Source organism: Camelus ferus, chromosome X (genome assembly GCF_009834535.1).
Source record: "Camelus ferus isolate YT-003-E chromosome X, BCGSAC_Cfer_1.0, whole genome shotgun sequence".
Taxonomy (NCBI): domain Eukaryota; kingdom Metazoa; phylum Chordata; class Mammalia; order Artiodactyla; family Camelidae; genus Camelus; species Camelus ferus.
In genome coordinates this window covers 29,493,031-29,518,702 of record NC_045732.1, presented here as the reverse complement: position 1 = coordinate 29,518,702, position 25,672 = coordinate 29,493,031, and the positions used below count along the sequence as shown (strand labels likewise).

General features: G+C 36.9%; 1 protein-coding gene across 2 annotated transcripts in view; it reads left to right on the top strand.

Annotated features, from left to right (window-relative positions):
• Positions 1-25,672, top strand: part of LOC102520808 (dystrophin) — a 387,492-nt gene that overhangs the window by 131,723 nt on the left and 230,097 nt on the right. For both annotated transcript variants that reach the window (XM_032475799.1, XM_032475798.1), the window contains exons 4-5: positions 3,809-3,929; positions 4,557-4,825. In XM_032475799.1, the coding sequence (XP_032331690.1) occupies positions 3,809-3,929; positions 4,557-4,825 (390 nt within the window). The remainder of the gene's footprint in view (positions 1-3,808; positions 3,930-4,556; positions 4,826-25,672) is intronic.

The window sequence follows — 25,672 nt, the reverse complement described above, 5'->3', positions numbered from 1 at the left end:
CAGTCTGTGTTCAAACCATTCTTATCCTGAAAAGAATATGTCTCTCTTTACCTTGGGATTCTCTCTGTCCCATCTTCCTCTTTTCCCTCTCAGAAGGAAAGATACTGCACAAATAGTTGCCATTTGAAATGCCTACTCTTTCTTATACCACTCACTCCTCAACTAAACCTACTTCCAAGGCTGAAACTCTTCCCACCAAGTCTGAGGAATACTTCTCAGTGCTGATCTTGCTTTACTTCTGTGTGTCATGATTGGACACTCTTGGTCACTATATTACTCCCAAACTCTCACTCTCTCTTCGATAGTTTTACACTCCTTATTTCCCCCAGTCTTTCCACTTATCCAATCCTTTTCAGCCTTTCATAGGATCCGATTCCTCTGTCTGCTCATTACATTTTTATGTTTTCCAGAATTTTCTGTTCAGCTCACTCCACTGAGTAATCTCATCTACTTACGTCATTGTAATCCTTGCCTGTATGCGTAATTGTAGGCACTGAGTGGGTGTTAGCTTAGGGAGAGAATGACTCCTAAATCTCCTTTCTTCTCCCTAAACATTGGGCTTGATATTTATTTCCTTCTGGAATAAACGTTACTTCTCCAAGCTGAATGTATCATACCTCCTTACTCTGTTCCCTGTACAGATCCCCGCTCATACCAGTGTTGGGTTTTTAATATTCATCTTTATTCATTTTATCCTGAATGTGCATGTGAGGTGTTTTGGACCAGAATCAGATTTCTTTTAGTTACTTTACAGTAAATATCATTACTACCTTCCTCCCTTTGCTCACGGCTTATCCTTACGAAGACATGGTGAGAGATGATGACAGATTTTCCCCTATGAGTAGCTGGGTACTCCATAGGCAAGAAACCAGGGGGAAAATGATTTTTCTCTGCTTATAAAGGAGAAGGAGGCAGTTGTTCCCTTCTCTCCCTGAAAGGGTCTCCTTGGAAACTCTAATGGGCCTGAGTCCTAACTCCAAATTGTCTAGGAGAACTAGCCCCATGCATCTCAGGTTTTACAACCTAGAAGTGTCTCCAAGATCTGGGCTTTATATTTTTGAAATGTAAATACCTACAGAGAGAGTAGCTCCAGCCTTTCTGACAGCTTGGGGCTTAACCTCGGAAACTGCTCTACAACCAAACTCCTCTAGGGCTATAACCATTTAGCCCTCTTGGATCAGATAAACTAACTAGCCACATGACTACAGATCTAATTCCCATGGTATGAGAAGGTGTTCAGGAGCTTTTATAGATGTACTGAGAAATCCCAGAGAGTTTATTTCCTCACGTTGAGTTTAACTGCCCCCAGCATTCACTCCTCTACTCAACCTAGAAACTAGGAGTCATCCATGCTCTTTCCTCCCTCTTCTCCAGCATCTGTTCACTCACCAGATTCTCACATCTCTCCTCTCTAAACATTTCCCTGCTCTCTTTTTTTTTTTTGTACCATTGCCGTGGATTAGATCCTCATGATCTTTCAGTGAATTCTCCAAATTGCCTCCTGTTTTCTGATTCCATTTCTGTCCTTCCCAAATACTTACTCTGTACTAATGTCAGAGAAATCTATCTGAAGCATACACATGCCCATGCCACTCCCCTGCTTAAATCCCTTCAAAGGCTTCTGATTACCTACAGGACAACACCTAGGCTTCTTAGCCGGGCACATATCATAGGTTGAGCTTCAGATCCTGACTTAAAAGTCTAATCTAGTTTGTGATAATAACAGTGCCCTGCTTCATCTCTGGACATTTCTTCTGGTGCTTTGTGTTCTAGAAACACTGGTCAACTTGAGATAACTGCAAATGCCACACTGTATTATGCCCTGTGTCTTTGCATCTGCATTTTCGTCTTATTTCTTTCTTCTTCCTCTGACTTGCTCTTCCCTGGCTAACTCATGTTCATGCTTTAGAATTCTCCTATGAACACTATCTCTCCAGGAAGCCTTTCCCAATTTCCTTTCCTATATTGTGCAAGTCTATCGCACTTTCCACATTGTGTTGAAGTTTTTTGTGTTCAACTCTTCCACTATATAACGTAAGTTCCTACATGGGAAGGGCTGTTTTGCGTTCAACTTTGTATTTCTAGTCTCTAGTATAACCATTAACACATAGTAGTTAAAAAAAAGGGAAGCCATTATTGTTTTTATAATTGTTATGTCAGCATCAGCTTCCTCCTGTCAAGTCCAAATAGAGAGACTAGACAAAAACAATAATTTTCTTGAAGTTAGAAAAATTAGATACCTGAGAAAAATACAGGAATACAAGAACTATATATATATATGCACATGCATGCACGTGAGCACACGCAAACACTTACCCACACACCACACACACAGAGATTTCAAATGAAATATTAGAGGGAGAATCAGCCTTACATGTAAACAGAGTAAATAACCCTCCTACTCTGTATGATTTCAAGGGAGCAAGAATATCCCACTATGTAGAAATTACTTCCGTATCCACAAGCTGAGTCGTAATATTCCATTTACAGAATTTCGTTATTTCAGCTCAAGCACCTTGCCTCCCTCCTGAATTGTAAATAACTTTGGAAGATGAATCATTTTGCAAAGTATCAGACTAAGGATTCCTTTGATTGGTGGACACCATTAGGATTTTATTTATAAGTATGCCATGTAATACATTTCTGGAGCACTCTTATAACATGGTATATCTGAAGTTTAAAGGATATACTGCTAACTTTTCTCCCAGTAACAGAACAGGGCTTAAATTCAATAGGCAACATTACTAAAACAATAGGGTAGAATTGAAAAAATATGAATAATTAAGCCGTAGATCAGGGCAAATGTTATCACTGTTGATTTTACATTGACCTTTTAGCATTTATGTGATACTTAATACTTTCATTAACATCTTCACTTCTGAGATTGCAGAATCTGGGTCAGTTACGATCTTCAATGGTTTCAGAGTATCTGTTAATTTATCCCAGCCTCACAGGAGGTCTCACAACCCTTAGCACTTGATTATATATGAATTGTATTCTTTTCATTGTTTCTAGTCTGTTAGTTTACTCCCTTATTTTGATTCAGAAACTTCTTGAAGGCAGAAACTATGCATTTTGCTTTTCTTTTAATCCCTGTATCAAAGAAGATTAGAGATTAAAATTGATAACAGAGATGACCTCAAGATACCTATTTTAGGCCCTCTCCTTTTATAGAAACTTGTTCCCACAATTCCGACCTCCAGTATACCTCAAAACATTTCTACCATTCTCAAAGAAGTCACAATGGATAATGTAATGGGTGTTTTTTTTTAAGTATTGAGTTTTTACTTAGCTTACAATTTGTACATCATTATATTTATTATCAGACATTTTGACAGAATTACCTGGAGAGTATGAATTGGATTGGTTGTATACTTCAATACAACGTAACCTTTCCCAAATAACTCTTTAGCTCTCCCATTATGCTCTGGGTATCCATTATTTTGGGTATGTGTGAGTCTTCATTAGCCCTGCTAGGGTTTTGCAATACATATCTTACAACTTTAGCTTCTGATTTCAAGTTTGGCAGTCAAATTATATAAATAAATCACTCTTATCTTAATTAAAGGGTGTTAACATATCTTGAAAATTCCCCTATCCTCTCCAGAATAGTTTTACAAACACAATGGTTTCCTGATTAACAGAAAGATCCGTCGAGCCTTCTTTATCATTTTCTAACTATCAGTTTATAAATAAAGGAGATAGAAACTGACCTGGGAATTTCATAGCCAAGTTCTGAGCACCCAGGATTAATTCTGAGAAGAATGTCACAAGCCAAATAAGCATTTCTTTTCATCTCATTTCACAGGCCTTCAAGAGGGAATTGAAAACGAAAGAACCTGTAATCATGAGTACTCTTGAGACTGTAAGAATATTTCTGACAGAGCAGCCTTTGGAAGGACTAGAGAAACTCTACCAGGAGCCCAGAGGTAATTGAATGTGGAACTGTAATAACATATTGATAGAAGGATCAGTGGTGACAGGGCAACCCATCCATTCTTGCTGACAGGGTCTGGGTAACTCTCATATTTTCCAAGTTAAATACAATCGATTCAAATTAAACCTTGATGTTGAAAGAGACAAAGGAATCATAAACCACCATGCATAAATCTGTTTGCACATTCATAAATAAACATTAAAAGAGATTAGCAATCAGTTATTGAAACATTTAGAAAATAATAAACAAAAGAGATTATCTGTGAGAAGGAAGTTTATTTTCACAAAGACTACAAGCTAATTTTCAATTTAAGAGCCTTACTGAAGTAAATTAGAGCTTGTGATGTGTATCCTAACATTTTTCTACTCAATAGCTTGAATGAATCTTGGATTATCTGATTGATACAAGGTAGAGCAGATTCGCTCAGGAGGACAGACGTCAGATGTGCTAAACTGTATCAGAATTTATGCCGGAGTATAAAAGAGCCATTAATCAGTAGGTTGGCCTCTGGTTAAACTGTACTCTCTTTCTTTTTTCCAGTATGACCTTTTCAACAATGTTTTTTTTTTTTAACACAAAAATGAATGTGGCCTAAAACCTTGTCATATTACCAATTTAGAGCTGCCTCCTGAGGAGAAGGCCCAGAATGTCACACGGCTCCTACGAAAGCAGGCTGAGGAGGTCCACACTGAGTGGGAAAAATTGAACCTGCACTCTGCTGACTGGCAGAGAAAAATAGACGAGGCCCTAGAAAGACTCCAGGAACTTCAGGAGGCGACAGATGAGCTGGACCTCAAACTACGCCAAGCTGAGGTGATCAAGGGATCGTGGCAGCCTGTGGGTGATCTCCTCATTGACTCTCTCCAAGATCACCTCGAAAAAGTCAAGGTACCGTCTACTGCTTTGCTTCAGGGGCCTTTGAGAGACATAAAACAGGTTCTAATCTGAATTTATGTGCAGTTATTTTCTTCTCACAAAGTTAAAAATAGGGCCCTTAAGCATTAGAAATCAGTCCATCTTTCACAAATGCAAAGTCTTCTTGCACACAGTGTTTTCTCTAAGAGAAGATGGTGATCTAATCATCGATCTGTTTTCATTAATATAAAATGGAATCTTTAAAAGTTACAGGGAAAAAAATACCATTTTGACTTTGCTGTTAGGAAATTAAGTGTTTGTACTAACGTAGTCAGATTTGTGTGTGTCTGTGTGTGTGTGCACGCACGTGCATTCTTTGTGGTTCTTAGTATCAGAGTAAGGAGAAAGAACATTTAATGAAGAGCCAGGAGTCTAGGTTTGGCCTTTTTGCCAATTAAACTGCATGACTTGGGTGAGTCATGGTACTGTGAACCGAGGCCATTAAGGCTTCCCTTCCCTTAGAAGGCTATGTATGTAATACAATTCTGAGTTGTAGTCTGCTGCAGATATTAGGAAACATTTATTTAGAATACTGTCCATGAGACCAAAGTTAAATTCCCTTTTGGCACAACGATGATAAATATATTCTTTCTTTGTAAATATATTTAGGAGTATCATTTTGGAAACCAGCAACTTGAAACCTATTTTGTCTACTTATCTGGTGTGAAAACCAACAAAAGTCCTCCGAGAGTCCAATCCAGATGAAGTGAAATGCTCACCTGCACCTGGTTTGTTAGCCGGCACCCTCATTGTGGAAGGGCTCTTCCCCCTTGGCTTTCATGGCACTGTCTCATCCACACTCTTCTTCCTTTATTTTCCTCAATTCTGAAACTCTCAAATGTTAGCATGCCCGAGTTTCTAACCTTCCTCAGTTTTCTTTTTATTATCTGAATGCTCCCAGTTTGAAATGGCAGGATGGTGACAAATCTCAGTTTCAAGTCTAGATCTCTTTTCTGATCTCGTAACCTATATGCCATTAGAATCAAAATGCAACCATTCTGAAAGCAAGTTCATTCGTTCTCCTCTCGGTCCCCTTACCTGCCCTTTCTTCTGTTTCCTATTTCAGTTAATGGATCATAATCCAACAAGTGGATCAGGCTAGAAACTTGAAGTCTGTCCTTAAATTCTTCTACATTTTCACTGACTGTACTTGATTGATCATTTTACCTCAGAATATCTCCTTTATATTTTGTCTCCTCTTTTTAACCAATGTCCTGTTCCAGGCTCCAGCATCTGTTCCTCAGATGATTGTATCATATATCCTTAAATCCCATTCCCCAGTCAGTGAACCTGGCATGTCACAAACACTGCATTTGAAATACTTGGTGAATGAATGAATGAACAGTTTCTTTACTGATGTTTTTGCATTACCCATTCTCTTCCAACTCGAATCCAAACTCTTTGCAGGAAACAGTCTGCCTGACAATGAAGTCCAATGAATGAAGAGAGCAGGTGGCCCATTTTCCTCCTAGCCATGGCTGACATTTCTGACTGTTGTTCCCATCCCAGCCATTCAGTACACTCTGACCACACCCGCTCCTTAACCAAATATGCTGTCTTTTTCCATAACTCTGCCTTTGCAAATGCTTTTCTCTCTGCCTGGCTCATGCCACCTTATCTGCCTGGTGAACTTCTACTTAGCCCTCAAGTCCCAACTCAAATGACCCCTGTCCTTGTAGTTTTCCCTGAGTGTCTTCCACCTCCAACTCCCACCAAGCAAAAGAAACGGCTCTCAATTCAGTGCTTTCACAGATCACCACACATGCTTAAATTGTCACACTTAAATTTCACGTATGTTGTAGTAAGTCACGCACGTCCTTTTTTTCTCCCATAGAAAGTGAGGTTCCTACGAGCAAGGGTCATGCTGTACATCTTTGAATTTGCAGTTCCTAGTACAGTGCCAGCAATGTGTAAGGAATCTAATTCAGCTTCTTTATTCCTTCATTCAACAGTTGTTTTTGAGCTACTGTGAATATGCTATATAGGTAGTTATAAAGGAAACAGACTTGCTGTTTTTCCTCCTGAAGCGTATATAGTCTACTGTTGAATTGAAAAGCTCTTCATTAAATAGTAGGTGAAGATTTAAAAGGGGATTAAAATGTGACTCTCTAATTTCTCAAATCTCTTCCACTCCAACATTCTGTGACTCTGCACCTAACATTTAAAGCTATGGTTAACATTTCTGCACACAGGAAAATTAAAATAATATTTTGCAGTGTATTACCCTGTATTTGCTCAGCATTAAAAATACTATTTCTATCCAAAAATATAGGAAGTAAATTTTTGAAACTCCTCCCCCAAATAGCAAATAAACTTAAGAGAAAGAATGTCCCAAAGGAACTAAGTTAATAAATCAATTAAGTGGGTGAATGTATAAACTTTAGAGCAGACACAAGGGATTCATTTTTAGCCATATCTGTCACACCGGAGCGTTTACAGGATGCTGAACATGGATGGAGAATGTTTGCAGCACCATTCAATCACGAAAACTAACTAAAAGTAGAACAGCTCAAATATCAATGGGCTCTAACCCAACACTATTTGCGGTTTTCTTTTCAGTTTCCGTCTCAGCTGTTCTTCATCCTAAGACTGACTACATTTCCCATACCCTAATTGATAAGGCTCCTCATTCTGATGCCAATAATAACATATATACATTAAATGCTTCTTCAAGAAGAGTTTATATATATCAACGCTATCTTTTTTAAGACAAAAATACACATAAGTTATAGTACCTATCAGAATATGTATGTACTGGTCATAATAGATGTGATTATTTTGGTTTCTAAATTAGTATTGTATGAACATCTTATGCATATTTTAAAACTATGGATTACATGAATTCATATATATCTATTTCCCTTCAGTAGTTCCTCTTCGTTTTGTAGCAGAAATAAAAACCCAGTTTTTTTTCTGTTGCATCTCAACAACACCAGATTTGAAACTCTGAAACATTGGTAGTGGGGATTTAGGAGAAGTGAATTTTATTAACTGAAACTTACTTTAGAAAGAGATAGCAGAGTGCTTAAACCCACTGTCTCATTTTTCTAGTCAACGATTTAAGTGCTCAGCAGCTCCACACTGTTGGGAACTCCTAACCGATAGCGAGACATGTCACAAGAAGAACATTTTATATACCCATCTCAGTTCCTTTTCATCACCCTAGTGACTCTATCATAATGCCCACCTCCATTCGGGCCTCATTTGTTGAAGAAGTTGTTATTCAAGTGATGATGGAATGTGTGTTTCTGTAAGATTTAATATTGTATCATTTCACTAGCAAATGTGACTTGAATTTGGAGAATGGATAAAAGAGCAAAAACTAAGTCCTGGAACACTATGGAAATGGCCTTATTACCCGTAATCATCTTCAGGATAGTGTACACATAATAAATCAAGAGAAAGCAACAAAATGTTAATATTGACTGTTTAGCTAAGAGAATCTCAGCCTTCCAAATATAGCTCCCATAGAAATAACCACTAGAATAAAATTTAAATTTCAAATGCCTCTTTGTTTTTAAAATTCATGATTTATACTGCTTATCAAATATTTTAAGGATAGAATCATGATTTCTCACTTTACTGGAAATAACACCAATGCTTATGTGACTATACAAATATTCTTACTTTCCTTGTAGTAATGGGGAATGAGAATAACTCCTTGAATCACTAGGTGCTCTACATAGATCTTAAAAGTAGAATATATGCAAATTTTAATAAAATAGAATGACTTTTGAACCTACAGTCTACATATGACATTTTTGTTCTTGAGAACAGTTCCTATATGAAAAAGTTTGTGTGAGTTGTTATTTTTCTTTTTGTTCTCATCTACCATGGTTTCTCGACATAGATTGCTGTGTCATTCTAGAGCCAGGAACATTTCACCGCCCTTAGTTTGCCAATTGATTTGAAACACACTTTTTCGCACACCATAGGTAAACTCTCCCAGGCTGCCATCTTGGAATGTCCGAATTTGTCACACCTATGTAGTTATGCATTTTATGTGTTGTTTTCCATCAGACTTTTAACTTGTATTTCTTACAATAAAGTCATGGACAGGGATTCTGTGAGTTTTTCCTTAAAGTTCTTACAATGAGATATGTTAATTAGAGCTTTTTGGAATTATAATAGAGAATAATGTAATGATGTGCATAGTAGAACAGGAACTATGATGAAGCCACCATGCCGTCCTGACTTATTTAATGTTCAACATTTACATTTAAAAATTTAAGAAGAAAACTGGCAAATGCTTCTCTTCAGGCTACCAGCCTGAGTCCCTGTGGCTTGGTTTATCTGAGAAATTTGTCAAAGAAATGCTATCTCAGAATTGGACATTGAGAAAACCAAGTATGCTTCCTCCTTACAGGGAATATGAAATGTGAGATAATGTATTAGAATTTCATCTTCACTTTGGCAAGCAGGAAACTTTCTGCCATGTTCACACGGCTCTGTCTTCCCTTTCTGCTTTTCTCATCTAAACCCTGGTTCTAATGTTTTATTATTATTTTATTAATTTTGTTCTATTTCTCATTTATGTGAGTCAGCCTTAAATCATTTCTTATATATGAGTTTTATAGAGAAAATTGATAATCCTTTCTGATAGAGAGAGGTGTTGCATGGTTAGACAGAACCGTCACAAATAGGGCAGCCCTAAGAAAGTTTCAAAATATGTAAGCTCTCCTCACTCTGAATAAAGGAATGAGATGCTCCAGAATGAATAAGATGTAGGAAAAGGAAAGCTTACTAATATTTCTTAATTGCTATTGACTACAAATGAATTGCCCTGAGGCAGTTTTTGTTGTTGTTTTTATATGAATGCTATGAGTATTACGTAAGCCTTTGATAGAGAAGAAAATGCAAACAAAAAAGATTTAATCTTTTATAAAGCTGGGTTAAATATGGAACTAATGCCTGTCATATGGAATACCCAGGGTTTTACCTAATTTTCAAAGCATGCAATTATGATGTTTAAAAGCATATGATTTGGCCTTTAATATCTGGGAATATATTTATAAGAAGGCATATTATAGTAAAGTCTCACATCCTTTACAAGTATAGTATTTATTTTGTTAATAGAATGGTCGTTTTTGGCCTTACTGGAGCTTCGAAACCAAAGAATAAATTAATCTTCTTAAAGTTCCTAACCAAATTATTTGTTCAATATAAAATTAAGTGTAAGTTAGTTTTGCCAGGAGACCTTATTATTTAGTTCCCGTGCATTTGCTCTCTTTTCCTGCTTTGTTTATAAAGCTAAAAGCAAATGACTTAGGACAGCGATGTCAAATCACGTTCCTTACCCAAGGCATCTGATTTTAGATAGTGCTGTGTGTGTTTTAAAAGCCCCTACCTCGATTTGGGCAAATAGAACCTTCGTTTACCATGCTATTCCCATCTTGCCTTTGAAACTTCTGAAAAGGCAGTGCGGAGTAATTGTTTCAGACATCTGCTTAGCATACTTTGAAGTGCATATAAGTTCTTTTTCAGTTTCATTTGAACCCCAGCTGTCTTCACCGAAGTCTATAATCAATCTGAATTAAGTTGTCCTACTTCTCCTAATAAGTCTCTTATTAAGTTCTGCATCAGCCTCTTAGGGAGACTTAAAAGCTAATTCATGTAGAATTGCCATTTTCTACTAATTCATTTGTCAGCTCTCCAAATTCCAAGGAAAACAATTGCAAAGACTATTAATTTGGCTCTTCATAAACAACTTATGTAAGTGTAGTGTACATTGGAACCAAGCAAACGATTTAAAACAGTGGGTGGAAGGAAATAACTTGATGACATTCAACACTGCTTTCTCTTTGACTGTTTCGAGATGCCTTCCACATTCCAAGCATAAAGCCATTTATTTAATAAGAGAAACATCCTTTTGCTTTTACTTTCATAAATAAGATAATTAGTAAGTGAACTTTGCTTAAAGATAGGAAAAGGCTTTGGAACAGTTGGAAAAGGAACGTGTTATTTTTTATTATTGAACTGATTTTAATTTGGACTTCTTTGTAGTCCTTTGATGGACTGTGATAAAAGAAGGAGCTAGAATTGGTTACCATTGTTACTGCCTTAAATCAGAGTGGTACAGCTCTTCTTCTGGTCATGGGATATTTAGGAGAACATGGCTAATCAAAATGTTCAGCTAATGAGGTCATCTGACATTATTCTACTAAAGAAGTATTTAATTAGATAATAAAAATTCCTCCAAAGAATATCATCCTTCCTACTATTTAAAAACAACCACGTCAAAAACCAGTGCTTTAATATGCCAGTCCTGTTTACTGACGATTTATTCCGCAAGCTTTGTTTGGGGCTGGTAGTAATTATAAACACTATTCCTCAAGAGTCTTGGGTAATAAAAGACTATTCAAAACAAAAACTTAAGTTATATAGTACTGGCATTAATGAATCTAAAAACTCAATCATTCATTCATTTATGATGTGGTTAAAACCTATACCCAGAGAAGTCTGATCTCATTACAGAGTGTGAACGTTTAATTTATTTCATGAATAAAATTGTACTGGGAGTTATATTAAGGGCATCTTAGTTTTCCTGGGAATATTATTATTTAGCAGCAAGCTGAGGGAGCAAGAATTTTTATTAGCCTGTGTGCACGTGTGCATGTAACACATTAACTAGAAACAGTTTTAAAATGCATTAGTTGTTTAACAGAAATTCTGTATTTCCTTAGAAAATGGAAGCACACAGTCAGTATGTCTTTTTGTTCTCCTTTGACATCTACCAAAGTTGTACTGAGCTTGAAGTTCACAATTATGTTACTCTCTTACCATAAGCACAACAAGGAATGAATTAAGAGCAAATAGCCCAAGGAGTGGGATCTTACTGTGTTCCTGTCATGCTTGGCAATTACAATTTTTAAAATTACACAGCCAACATTGGCACCAGTATTATGCCTTATGCAACGTTACATTATCTAAGTTAAGCAATGGCATTGAATAACTGTTCTTGATTAACCCGTTTTCTGGGAATTATGGGAACAGATGTGCCTATGATACTAATATAACTCTCTCATGTTAATGGGGCCTAAGAAGAGTAAACTTTTTCATAATACGATATTTTCATACTAAAATAATATTTTGGGTTATAGTTTACAATGACTCTAGATTTTTCTATCAACAGCACTTGCCACAAGCAGTGCTTCTCAAACTGTGCTAATTCAGTTCTCTTAACGGCAAAGAACATAAAGCCTGATATCTTCCCCTTCTCCCTGCTTTCCTCCTTTTTCCATGAGCATATAATTTCTTCGATGTTTCTTATTGTTTTTTCGAAATCTCGTTTCAATCTTGTGGTCTTCTCAAAAATGTATTTGTTGTGTTTTAATATAAAGAAGTTTTTCTCCAAGATCTTAAGTCAAATGACTCCTCAGTATATTCACCTATGGGTATGAAAGCATTATTGAGAAGCCTGATAGGAAAAATTGCCCATTCTGTGCAGGCTTCACCTTTTTCCATCAACTTCTTTCTTTTATGTACACACACGCAAAGAGTTGATCCTCGCCATTTCATACTTATCGTTTGCAGTTTCATCTGATCATTGTGATCCAAAAGGTCCATGGTTTGTAGCTCTTTGTGATTTTGAACACATATTCTTTGAGGCTTTTGTGCAGCAGTCACTTAATAATGATTTAACTGGTGCTATAGGTCAGGTTCCCTGGAAGCAGACCCTGAGAACAGGGTTCTGGGTGCACAGGATTTATAGACGGTCTGCTTTCAGGAGAAGCCTGTGTGGGAGTTAGGGAAGCCTAAGAAGAGAGAAGAAAGAGCCAAGCAAGCATGCCATCTCAGGCAATATCTAGCTTTGTGTCTTGATCCAAATGGAGAAAGCTCTGGAATATGAACCACACAGCTGGTTTGTCTTTTACACCCCAGCCGGTCACTGGCTGTAGCCAGCAATATGCTAGTAAATATTTATCAACTAGCTCTAACGTAGAGTGAACACAGATTTGTAGTGTTTTCCAATTGTCATGGTGTAAATACTCCCACCATGGCTGATTCTCACTACCAACATGATCTCACTGAATGCAGAATTGGGAAGAGACACAAGCAATTGACTCCTGGGCTCTGCTTCAGCACACCACGGACTGTGACCCACCGCTGGGGATGCGAGTTACCTCCCAGGCCGAGGGTGTGTGTTACCTCCTGGGCTAGGGGACTCCCATCAGCAGAGATCACCTTTCTAAAAAAACAGAGAGCCAGCTGTGAGACATTAGAAGCCAACAATCACAGCAGCTGTGGGCTGGATGCCCAGACCAGGAAAAGTGTCCCCTACGACTGGTGAGCGAGCCTAGTAATCCACTCAGCCTCCATATCTCAACAACTTTCTCAATGCTGTTTTGTTCTTGCACATGGAATAATTCTTCAGAAGTGATGAAAATTTTGTTTATGAAAAATCCACCCTCCCCCTGCCCAACCTACCTCTTAAGTACTTACTGGAATTGGTAATGGAAGAGAAGAGTTAATGAAAAGGTCTAAGAAAGTGGTGATTTTTAGCAAAGAAAAGGGCTGTATAAGCAACTTCGGCTTTCTAGTTATGTAATCTGTAAATGCCTCAATTGATCAGATGTTCATGAATTTGGAGATTCTAAGTATACAGACATAGTTATTGAGAATGTCAAGAATTTTCTCTGCAGTGATTCTCACCTTCGTGTGCGTCAAAATCACCTAGAGGGCTTGTGGTAACCTGGGTTGGTGAACACTTTCCCCAGAAATTCTGATTCAGGAGGTCTGGAGTAGGGCTAAGTGTCTGCATTTCTAACCAGTTCCCAGGTGATGGTGATGCTACTGGTCCAGGTACACTTTGAAAGCCTTCATTCCATAGTAAAGCTACAGTATATACATATAAATACATACTTTGTTTATCCTTAGTAATTCTTCAGTGATAAGTAGTAAATACATCATTTGTTACTGCTTTTATGTTTAACAACATCCAGAACATTTAATTTAAAAATGAATTCAAGCACGTGGCCTCCTATGAGAATGATTGATAGTTTAGGTAGGGAGCAGGGTTTCACTCTGAAACCTTGAAATGAATAATGGCCTACTCTTCCCGAATCTCTCTTGTGAAAGACAGTCTCAGTTATTTATTCCAGTTTTCCTGTCGGTATTTTAATGGCACTCATGCAGTTTTTGAGTTGCTTCAACTGACTTAGAACTTCACTTGCCTTCTCATTATTAACACTTTAAAATTAATACATTCAGTCACATAATGTTCACTGTGTTTAAATGTTATCACATTTACCAATAACAATTAAATTTAAAAATTCTCATAGTTTTCTGCCAAACATACTGATTATAAGCAATTGCTTTACAGAGTTTCTGAAATCAAGAACATTCAGAATAGTTGAGATTATTCAACTTTTTAAAGTTAAAACCTGCTTGCTAGATATGATTAGCTGATAGCTTATCCAGGAATTCTTACATTTTATAATTTATCTTGTCAACCCACTGAGGCTCTGTGTTCAGGGGAAGAGGGCATATGTTTGTGTGTAGAAATGGAGATCGATGTGAGGTGAAACTGGGAGAAAGTAGGAGATAATCTTAACTTCAGTCGTTGGGAAAGGGGATGTTTTCTTACCCAAGGTGGTATAAAATCACTCTATTAATTGCCTATAAAAAAAAGTTTATGCTTGTGGTAAAAGGTGAGTGATATATGTAATGAAAACTGTGCACTAAATATAATAGAAACAAATACTTTAAAATATATTTTAACATTAAATAAGCAATAGTCAAAACAGCATCTCCCCCTTATTCTGGAATCTCAGGGGGATGTGATGTGGAAATAAAGGCAATTTTACATTAAAAGTAAATTGATAAATGTTTGATGTAAAATTGAAATAGCTATGTATAAACCCACTCAAATCAAGTATACATTAAATAATTGAATTAACTGAATTAGGCAGAGTAAGGGCACATTGATTTTCAATGTTTTTGAAAATTGGTCCACATATCATTGTTATGTTTTTGTTTGTAAACTTCAATACTTATTAAGTTTCCACAGTGTATTCAGCCCTGAAATGTCAAACTCTCTTAACCAGAATGAGGCTGGAGAATCTAACAGTAAGATAGATTTCTTCTTCCTTTTAAAGAATTGATTTTTATGGTGATTTTTTTTCTTCATCTGGTGAAGAGCCTGCTGGTCCTATTTCAAAACACATTTATTTTTAGAAGTCTTGTTCCTTGGGATTCTACATTATTATAGACTCAGTAGGCTCATTTGGAACTTTTCCCTATCAAATTCTCAAATCCTACCATCATGATCTTGACATGGCATTAAGCAAGTTAGCAAAGAGAATAAAGTCAATTTATCAGCAATAGATGCCAAAGTACCGTAATTAGAAACAAAAGTGAATGAAGAGTAAACAATACATTGATTTGTTTGGGGGAACTAGTGACAAACCACCACCGAGTTTCATTTTGTTCACGTATTTTCCTACCCTTAAAACCTTTTTAACCCACTTTGGAGTCTATACATTGTTATGAACCTAAATCCTACTAGGTCTCTCATTAAATAATATCCATTGAATTGCCTGGCAGTTGCAGAAGGCCCTTGTCTGTCCCAAGGACAAGTAGGCCACACGAAACATTTCACCTACTTCCCCCACTACTTATCAGTTGGCTGTTGGCCTTCAGTATTTCTAGCAGAGCAAGGCTAAAGCCAAAGAATGGTTCATTGTTTTCAACTTACACAAACCCCATAGTAGAATCACCGCAAGGGTGATCCAATATAGTGGTGATTTGTGCATCCAGTAAAGCATAAGATTAAAAGAAATAATCTAAACAAATGAGCGTAAGTTCTATTGATCCTTTGACTTACACGGTGAATAAAATATTACCTTTGGAACCACCCTGACATTTTGTTATAAAGGTTAAAGGAAGACATTTACAAGGTTGTCTCAGTGTTAAAATTGCCTGGAGATTGGGGTTGAGTGTCCTGTGCAAGAAATCTGACCCCCTATGACTTTCAACTAAAATCTTGAATTCTTAGTTAAATGATTATTTTTTAAGATTTTAAACCCTTTTTTCAACTAAAATAGTATTCTTCTTTAGATAATCAGTACAGCATCATTCCCACAGATTTTTGAGGATAGTAAGTCACACTCCTTGTTTGAAAAAGAAAAAAGGAAATCTCTTACTATTAAAATATTATATCTTTGTTAGTTGAATACTAATCACTTTTTTTAAAGGGTAGATTTAGCCAATGAATGAATTTTTTTTTTTTTTTTGGAAATAACATTTGAGTCCGTTAAGTAGACAGGTTGACACTTAGGCACGCTTCTATAAGTAGCAATTTATTCATCATTTGCATGTACTTAAGTGGACATTACCATCATAGCAGTTGTCATAACAGAACATAACAGGATGTGGATTTAGATCTTACCTTAAGATGTGATCAGAAAAATCAGAGGTATATCTTGAAAGTAAAATTCTCAGAGCATGGTGAAAAAAATAAAAAACTAAGAAAACTCTTGACTCCGCTTAAGAAGCTAGATCTTCATACACACATACATATATTGAGGTAAAAATAGTAACTACTAATAAATCTGGAGGGGAAACATTGCTTGGAGATAAATACATAAGGCTTTCTTTTCAGCCTAGGAATATGATGGAATGAAGAGGAACCATTATTAAAAATTTACCAATCTAATTTCTAAACATGCTGTTGCATAGATTTTAATGAAGAAAATCCATTTTATGTTCATTTCATTTGACTTTAAGTGGTGGAATATCTTGTTCTTTTGTTATTTTATTTGTACGAAAGAAAGGCATTTTGGAAAGACTAAAAACATGTATTAAATTGAGGAGCCACAAGAATCTGAAAGTAAAAGTTAAAAATTATATAGAAGGGCATTTTACAATCCTTTTTAGCCCTCTTCCATTTAATTATTTTTATCTCAGCTCTTAGAAAATTTATATTCATCTCTGATTCAGTTCTGCTTTAGTATTTCTAAGTTGATAACAATGTATTGAATGGAAAATCAAATCAGCAAAAATCCATTTTGTTTCAATACTGAGTGCCTTCCCCAAAGAACTAAAATTAAATAAATGTGCCCAGTATAAAGCAAACTAGGTGTAGTATATTGCACAGGTAACTCAGCCCTAGATTCCTCTATTAATTATTATTCATACATGCAGATGTAGCTTAATTGATTTTAATGGAGAAAAAGAATCTTTTGGGAACTGCTATATACAATACCATACTTGTCCTCCATTTTCTTGGTCAAAAATGTTGCATTTTACAGCTGTGGATACATTTTGGCTTGGATTTGTTTCTTTATAAACTTTTAACATAGAAATCATCCTTTAAATGAAATTATATTCATTAGATTAAGCTGCAGGATCATAAGAACTTAGTCTATATGGTGCGCTGCTATATGCCTAGTGCCTGGAACATTCCCTGGCGTATAATAGGTGCTCAATAATATTTTTTGGAATGAGTGAATAAATAAACATCCACAAAAGCACAGGGCAAAATAGTTTCTTCCTTTAAAAATTATTTTACATGTAATCTGCTCCCATTTGCCAATATCCTATTTCTAGCCATTTTTACTTCGTGTCTGAATCTACAAATGCTCATTGTCAATTCTTTCTCCTTTCTGAAATGGCCACTAGCTTACAGGATCTATTTGAAATATTCCAATTGAACATGCCACACCCAGATGAACTTGCCGTTTTCTGATGTCCCCTCTATAGATGACTTCAGTCATGTCATCTACTCAGGGAGACTCTTGATCTGCCTTAGCATCCTTCTTTGCACTTTTCAAATCTGGTGACAGAACTTCTCATAACATGATTACATTGTTTTGTAATAACCCACTAAAATTGTCTCTCTGCTAATGACTGTGAATCCATTGAGGGTTCCATTTTCCCAGTGCATGGTAGCTGTATACATAGTACCTAGTGGATATAAAGTAAGTGTTTTCAAGTGAGTAGTAATTAAGTTTAACTAAAAGAGTTGCTGAGACTGTGCCATCCCCCTTTTCAAAAACCATCATCATCTGCACTTCAAAGGCCAGATCATTCAAACCCACCAGTCTTACTCCAAGAAAATGCCCAGGATTTGTCTACCATGACTGTCCTGTACCTCATGCTTCAACTTATTAAATACTATTTACACCTCAAAACATGTTAAGGTTTCTTACCCCTTAGCTTTTGTTCAAAGTTTGAACAAATATCTTTCCTCCTCCCATCATACTTACTCTTCCTTTATCAATTTCATGTACCTACATCTCAATGTCTAGTTCAAGGGGGCTGTACAAAGCTACATGATGGAGGAGTGAGGAAAGACAGATTTACCCCGGGGTTATGCTAGAAGTTGGCTCCAAAGACTAAGCTACCCGAGAAAGGATCTTTTTTCTTTTTTTATTGAAGTGCAGTCAATTATAATGTGTCAATTTCTGGTGTACAGCATAATATCCCAGTCATGCATATAATGCATATACATAATGTTCATTTTCAGATTCTTTTTCATTATAGGTTACTACAAGATATTGAACATAGTTCCCTGTGCTATACAGAAGAAACTTTTTAAAAAATATTTTTATATATAGTGGCTAACATTTGTAAATCTCAGACCCCCAACTGTATCCCTTCTCACCCCCTTCGCTGATAACCATAAGATTGTTTACTATGTCTGCAAGTTTGATTCTGTTTTGTTGATTAGTTCATAGTGCCCTTTTTTCCTTTTTTTTTTTTTAATATCATATGGTATTTTTCTTTCTCTTTCTGGCTTACTTCGCTTAGAATGATGATCTCTAGGTCCATCCATGTTGCTGCAAATGGCATGATTTTATTCTTTTTATGGCTGAGTAGTATTCCATTGTAGAGATATACCACAACTTCTTCATCCAGTCATCTGTCAGTGGATCTTTAGGTTGTTTCCATGTCTTGGCTATTGTATATAGTGCTGCTATGAACATTGGGGTGCATGTATCTTTTTGAATTAGAGTTCCATCTGGACATATACCCAGAAGTGGGATTGCTGGATCATACGGTAGGTCTGTTTTTAGCTTTTTCAGTTTTTTGAGGAATTTCCATACTATTTTCCAAAATGGCTGCACCAAACTACATTCCCACCAGCAGTGTAGGAGGGTTCCCTTTCTGAGAAAGATTCTTAGTCAACCTTAGTCTTTGGATTTGTCATGGATGAATTTAGGACCCTCCGCTTTGCCAGGTCTCCTTGAATTAGACTGAATAGGACTCGTGTGATTTTGTATTCCCTGTGTTGTGGGACAGAATGCCTAACTGGTTGCAGGTGGAATAAAGGAAGGTAAAATAGACCCAACCTTCTCATTCATCTTTACAGCAGCCTTTATGTGTCCATGTTACGTTCCCCTTTATACACAAGAGGAAATGCTTGGAAAGTATTTGTAAATGAACTTTTTCTTAGTGGAAAACCCCAAAATGAGAGAGGGGGGACTGAGAAATAGAGACAAAAAAAGATGGAGAGAGAGAGATTATCTGTGATCTCAACCTCAGTATCTATAATCTCAATCTCTGCAAGTGCCACTTTGGACAAAGTAGAAAAAGTTACCTGTTTCATAGACGAGATCTCCAGCCCTCTCTGCCAAGGCTCCTCAATTCAGTAGTGGAACCCAAGTTGGATTTCAGCCCCCTTGTCCCCTTGGCCAGGCTACTCTACAGCTCCACATGGAGACTCTGGTGTGTAGCCTTCTTGTCTTTTCCTAGACATTTTTAAAGTATTTTTAAAGCTTTTATTCAGACTTGCCAAAATGCCCTGCAGGAGGCTACATCAAGTGTATCACCACCAAAAGAACATATTTTCTTTAAACAGATTACTTTCCCTTTTTCCCCTACTTGCTTCACTTTTATGAAAACCCCCTAGTTGGTACCAAAAACTTGAACATTACATTCTTGCTCAGAACATTAGAGATACTTCAGAAATTAGCATATAATTTAACATAAAATAAATCGAGTAATAGATACAAAGAATTCAGATACGGAACCTGAAGGAAATAAGCAGGTTTCTCTTCTTTTATTTAGGAACTCGGCATCAGATTTCTATAGGAAACTGTGCTCACAAAGCAATTTGAGAATAGCTGCTGATCTGAAGTATTAATGCCTAATGATCTTGACTGTTTATTCTTTAATAAAATGCACTGAGGGGTTATCATGTACTAGGGACAGGCATACCCTGGTGGAAAAGAATAATATAGAATTGCTTTAATGAAGGTTAGGGTCTTGTGATGGGACAGATAATGAATTAATAAATAGGCAAATAAATATGCATTTATCAATTGTGATCAGTGTGAAAAAGGAAAATAGGGTTCTAAGACAGAAAATTAAGAGGAGCTTGCTTTAGATGAGGCGACCAGGGATGGGCTGTCTTTCACAGTCACCTTAAACTGAGATCTGAGGTAGATGAATAGAAGCCAGCTAGGCGGAGAATACAAATGTAAAACTTCGGGCTGAGGTCACAACATGCACGAAGAGTGTAAGTCAAGAATAAGCTTGGTGAGTTCTTCTAAAAGCTCCTGTGAAAAGTGCCAAGTTCTCAGGCCCACCCTGGGCCTATTGAATCAAAAACACTGGAGAGGAACCCAGCAATCTCTGTGTTAAGAAGCCCTGCACATAATTATCATTCACATTGTGGTTTGAGAACCACTGCCTTAGACAGATGTTTTGAGCCATGCTGGAGGAGGTGAGAGCAAGACAGCCTCTCTATGCCAGGGCGATGGTAGTGGCAAATGTGGGCACAGACCGTAAACATTTAGACTGGCAGAAATGTTCGCAAATTTGAAAAATCTGATAAATGTAGAACTTTGTCTAAAGTAACTCCTGAATTCGAATAGTAAAGTCCCTTTGGGTGATGTTTTTAATGGTTTATGGATTATTTATTACTTATTTTTAAGTAAGTAAGTAGATTTCATTAATTGCCATTTTGCTTGATGTTTTGTCAAATTAAAATTTTTCAGAAAGAAAATATTGGCATTTCTTCTATTTCCTTAGCAGCCTAAGACATGGTCTGCTTAAATGATTTATTTATACTCATTAGAGACCTTTTATTTTTATGGTGGATATTTTGCATTTAGCCTCTGTAAAACTCTTATGAACTACCTTTTTTTTTTTTAAATTTGTTTTACTTGTGTCATTAGAAAGCTGTGGAAATCTTGAACTGTTTCTGTTTTTGTTTGGTTTGTTAGCTTCATTTTTCTATAAAAAAGAAATAATCAGTGATCAGAGTTAGGATTATGGAAGCTAGTTTCCAAGGAAATTAAAATAACTCAGATGTGTACAGCTTGTTCTTATAAGTAAAAACCTTTCCCTTGTGGTCAGTTCTGTCCTCTTCCTCATTTCCAATTTATATTTGTGAGGGCAAAATAAACATGCATAAGAAAGAAAGTAAAAAGACAGGCACTGTTAGTGTGGGTAAGCTATAATTCAGCCTTTAAGAACATTGGAGTTATCAGCTTTCTAGTGAAGCCATGTCCTGAAAGATGAAGAATTATGATGCATGTGAATGAGAAAATGTTAAAAAAATTTATGCTTTTGTATTTGGGTGTACACTCTTTTTCAATAGTATGAAGAGAGACTAGAAATCATTTTTCATAAACACATGAGGATTCCTTATGGGAAAAAATGCAGCAGTTAATTGCTATTCTTTTAGTGCCACAAATTTGGAAGTATGGTGACTCTGAGGGGAAACCATAGTTAAAATATAATTACTGATAATTGCTTGGGAAACAAAAGCACCAGATTTTTTCTTGCCTACAAACTTCACATTGTATTCCTAAAAGCTATTTTTTTTTAATTTAACCTACCCCAAGTCATCCTGATTATGCTACATCTAGGTCATTAGTTCTGAGTCTGTTTCATTATTTATGTCCTTATTCAGTTTGCTCATCCAAAGTGATTATGCCCAAATATGAACACGTACAGGAATTGCCCTGAAAACGGAACGCAAGGAAGACAGTGAAAAAAAAAACAGCATAATATTTTGCCCTCAGGCTGCCACAGTAAAAACTGATACTGGAATGCTGTGCAGTCGCATCTCTATTAAAAAAAGAGTACATGTTTCGATGGCATAATTTATTGTCAAGAATGTCTCTACCAGAGGTAAAAGGAATACTAACAGCAGAGGGAGGTACTCGTTCAGTCTGCAGATTATCCTGTGTGTCTTAGTGCCACACAATTCCTTAGCATTTGGCAGAAATCAGGAACTTCATCTTATGGAAAGGGTGACATGTCTCAGTTTTGTTGGGAATCTATGGGCTAGCCTCATAATGTTAGTAAAAAGAATTCACGTAAGTTTATTGCAAAAAAAAAAAAAAAAAGTACCTGACACCCAAAGTCCCAGCAGTAAAAGGAGGTTGGGGAACTGGGTAAAGTTATTCTACATAGTGGATGCTATTGGTGCCCCAGCCAGATTCCTTTACCAGGCCAGTGGTGCACTCGTCTCACAGCAGCTCTGAGCGTTGGCTAGTAAACACTCATAGTTGCGCCCTTTTCCAGAAAACCTTCCTCATTCAAAAGGAAGGTCCCTTGCCTGGGAGGTTACACCACCCCTTCTCGTCAAAGACTGCCAGAGGGCAGCTAGCCAGCAATAACTGATAGACATCGTGGTCTAAAAGACAACACCTTTGTCTCAAGGTGGACCTTTTATGGTATAATTTGTGCGCCAGAGCTCTCCACGGCACCAGGTTGATACTTGCTGTTTTCCATCTAAGACCACATCCTTACTTAGCTTTCTTGTCCTGACCTCCTGCTTCTCTCATTCCTATTCTCTTAAAAGCACTCAGACTCTACTTCCTGAAGGCAGTAGGTATCTGAGACAAAAGCTAAACCTACATCCTGGACACTACACCAGGCCGGGACCAACCAGAGCCAAGAGCCAAGAATTGCTGATAACAGCGGAAGTCTCCAAGTCTGATGCATTTCATGAAAACCTTGCCTACACCTCATCTTGTGTTTCTTCATTATTGGTCCAACCACATTTGAGTAGCTCATTTCTCCTAGGTATTTTAGAGGCTCCAGTAAGCCTCTGACCTTCTGGGCAAAGCAGAATGTGGTCCTTGACTCTCTTGGTTCCAGTGGCAACCACTCACTCCCATCGGGATGATACACCCATCCAGAAATCCGATGCTGCAAAACACAGCTGGGCTGTACCTACCCCCAATTCCTGTGTAACTGGGTTCTATGAGGACTTCCCTGAGCCACACGTAGAAGCCTCAATACCAGTACTAAAGACCTGGATTTGCAGGACATGAGTTCTCTTTCCTTCCCCTCAGCTGCTAACCCAGTGTGAAGAAGTCTGGGATTTTTCCTATCACATATTCTTTTTAGGCTTCTTTTTTTTAAAATTGAAATGTAGTTGATTTACAATGTTGTGTTAATTTCTGGTGTGCAGCATAGTGATTCAGTTATACATACATATATATTCTTTTTCTTATTCTTTTTCATTATAGGTTATTATAAGCTATTGAATATAGTTCCCTGTGCTCTACAGTAGGACCTTGTTTATCTGTTCTACTATTCTAGTAGTTTTTAGGGGTTTTGGTTCACAAACATTTTCGTTCAGTGAGGTTTCATTGTAGAAAGGAATGCAGTTAGCCTCTATTTTGTTTCTTAGGTAGTATTTTGTAATATACATTTCTCTGCCCAGCGTATATTGCCCTAGAATGACATTTTGTTGTCAGATCATACTCATTTTGAATTCCTGGTAAGTGAGATAGGACCTCTATGAATTAGTAGGTTAAGGTTTCAGGATCAATGTTTAGTATCGCTAAGAAGAGAAATTTTTCAGATTCTCAGTAGCACCATTAATATATAAATAAAACTTATTAATATATAAAAATTAATATATATAATATCATATATATTCATATAGCTATATATATCACAGTTTGTAAATAAACTCATAAGTGGCAGAGCTAATTCGAACATCCCAGAGTCTCCTCTTCTTCTTGCTTGCTTGTGCAACTAATCTTGCTGTGGCCTTTCTTGGATTGTCCTGGGCCACTACCATTGGTCCATTGTACTTTCCATCTACAAGCCTCATCTTGCTTCACTTCCCTCCTAATCTGGTTTAGCTGTGTCTTTCAGTCACATTCCAGCTAAAATTTAAACTCTTTTGTCCCTAAGCGTTTGTGCCACAACCGTATGACAAAACCCCAAACCTGCATGAACTGTTTTCTCCATGCTTGTGTGGGATGCTGTTGGAGAAAGAGAAAATTGGGTTGATTGGTTCTGCTAAAAAATTGTGGTCTTTAGCCTCAAACAAGCCCTCAACACTGTCTGGCAACCTTTCTATGTTTCTTTGGTCAACTGTCTCTCACAGTCTCTATCACAACTAATTCAAATGTCCCCACTTACCCTTTTTTGTGTGTGTTTTTGGGAGGTGAGTAATAAGGTTTATTTATTTATTTTTTGTACATATGTATTTAAAGAAGGCACTGGGATTGAACCCAGGACCTTGTGCATGCTAAGCATGAGCTCTACCACTGAGCTATATATACCCTTCCTCCCTAATTCATATTTTCATTCAATGAATATTCATTGTACATTGATACTATGCCAGGTCTGTTGCTTCCTAATTCACAGAGGAAACAGAGGCCCCCAAAGTCGAAGTGCCTCAACTTCCATTTTCCAGTGGTCCAAACTGACCTACTTTGCCTTACAGAATAGTCCCTTAACTGTCAAGTCAAAGTTGCTCCCTCAAAAGTAACATTCCCTTGTTACTAGACAGTCTCTTTCTTTTGTTGCAAAGTGGTTGATGACTGTAATTCTAAATCTATATTTGAACAAATCTTTAACTACAGAAAGATAAGCAAAGACCTGACAAGCAATTTAATGTCATAAAAAGAAGAAAAACTTGACATATCAGACTTATATATCATGCTAAATCAGTACTTTTATATCAGACTTACAGTATTGTAAATCAGTACTTTTCTATCTAAATCAGTACTTTTATATCAGTACTTTTCTATCTATAATCAGCCAACATTTAATGAAGTGAAAATTTTGCCTGCATGAAACTAGTCATAATAAAATGAGACTTGGTTTGCTCTTTCATGAAGAACATACTCCAGATGTTTAAGTGATTCAAAGAAAACCCAGAGTATAATGGCTCCCTTCAATGTTTTCTCACTTACTGCTTCCAAAGTGGAATAAAACCTAATGAAATTCTGATAGTATGTAAATAGCACACCATATTGTTCAGTGTTAACTGTGCTTTTTGACATGTTATGTTTAGTGTTTAATAATTTAAACATAAATGTATATGTGCGATATTAAAAGTGCTAATATTTGAAATAGAGTCAAACCCAATGTTACGTCCACTTAAATGACATGGTGCCTGTATTCATTTTGACATAGTATGTCCTGTGGTTTAACGTTGAGGGTGCCATGCTTCTTGTTGTGTACACTTCTAGGCATGGACAGCTTGGAGCAGTGAGCCACCCTCAGGTGGTATGGAGCTGCCACCAGAACCTAGGTCAAGTGTCAAAGTCAAGACTAACTTAGACACTCTCCTGCCTCCTTTTTCTCTTCCTCTTTTCTACCCTCAGTTATCTCCTTTCCTCCATCCTCATGCCCTTAGTGCCCTCATGATTATCTCCCCAAAGAGAACTGTTGCACCAGATTCTCTCTTTACTAACTCACCACCCCCTAATCAAAGCTTCCTTTTATCTTAACAGAAACTTAGGCATGCAGATTAAACTGAACAAATGGCTTTTCCCCCCCAATTAATAATATTCGTGGTAGCAGTAGCAGTGGTAGTAAGACTGGTAGTCAAAATTTATAGTGGATGCTCTCTATTCCAAGTCAATTAGGACCTAGAGTTCAACAGTTAAT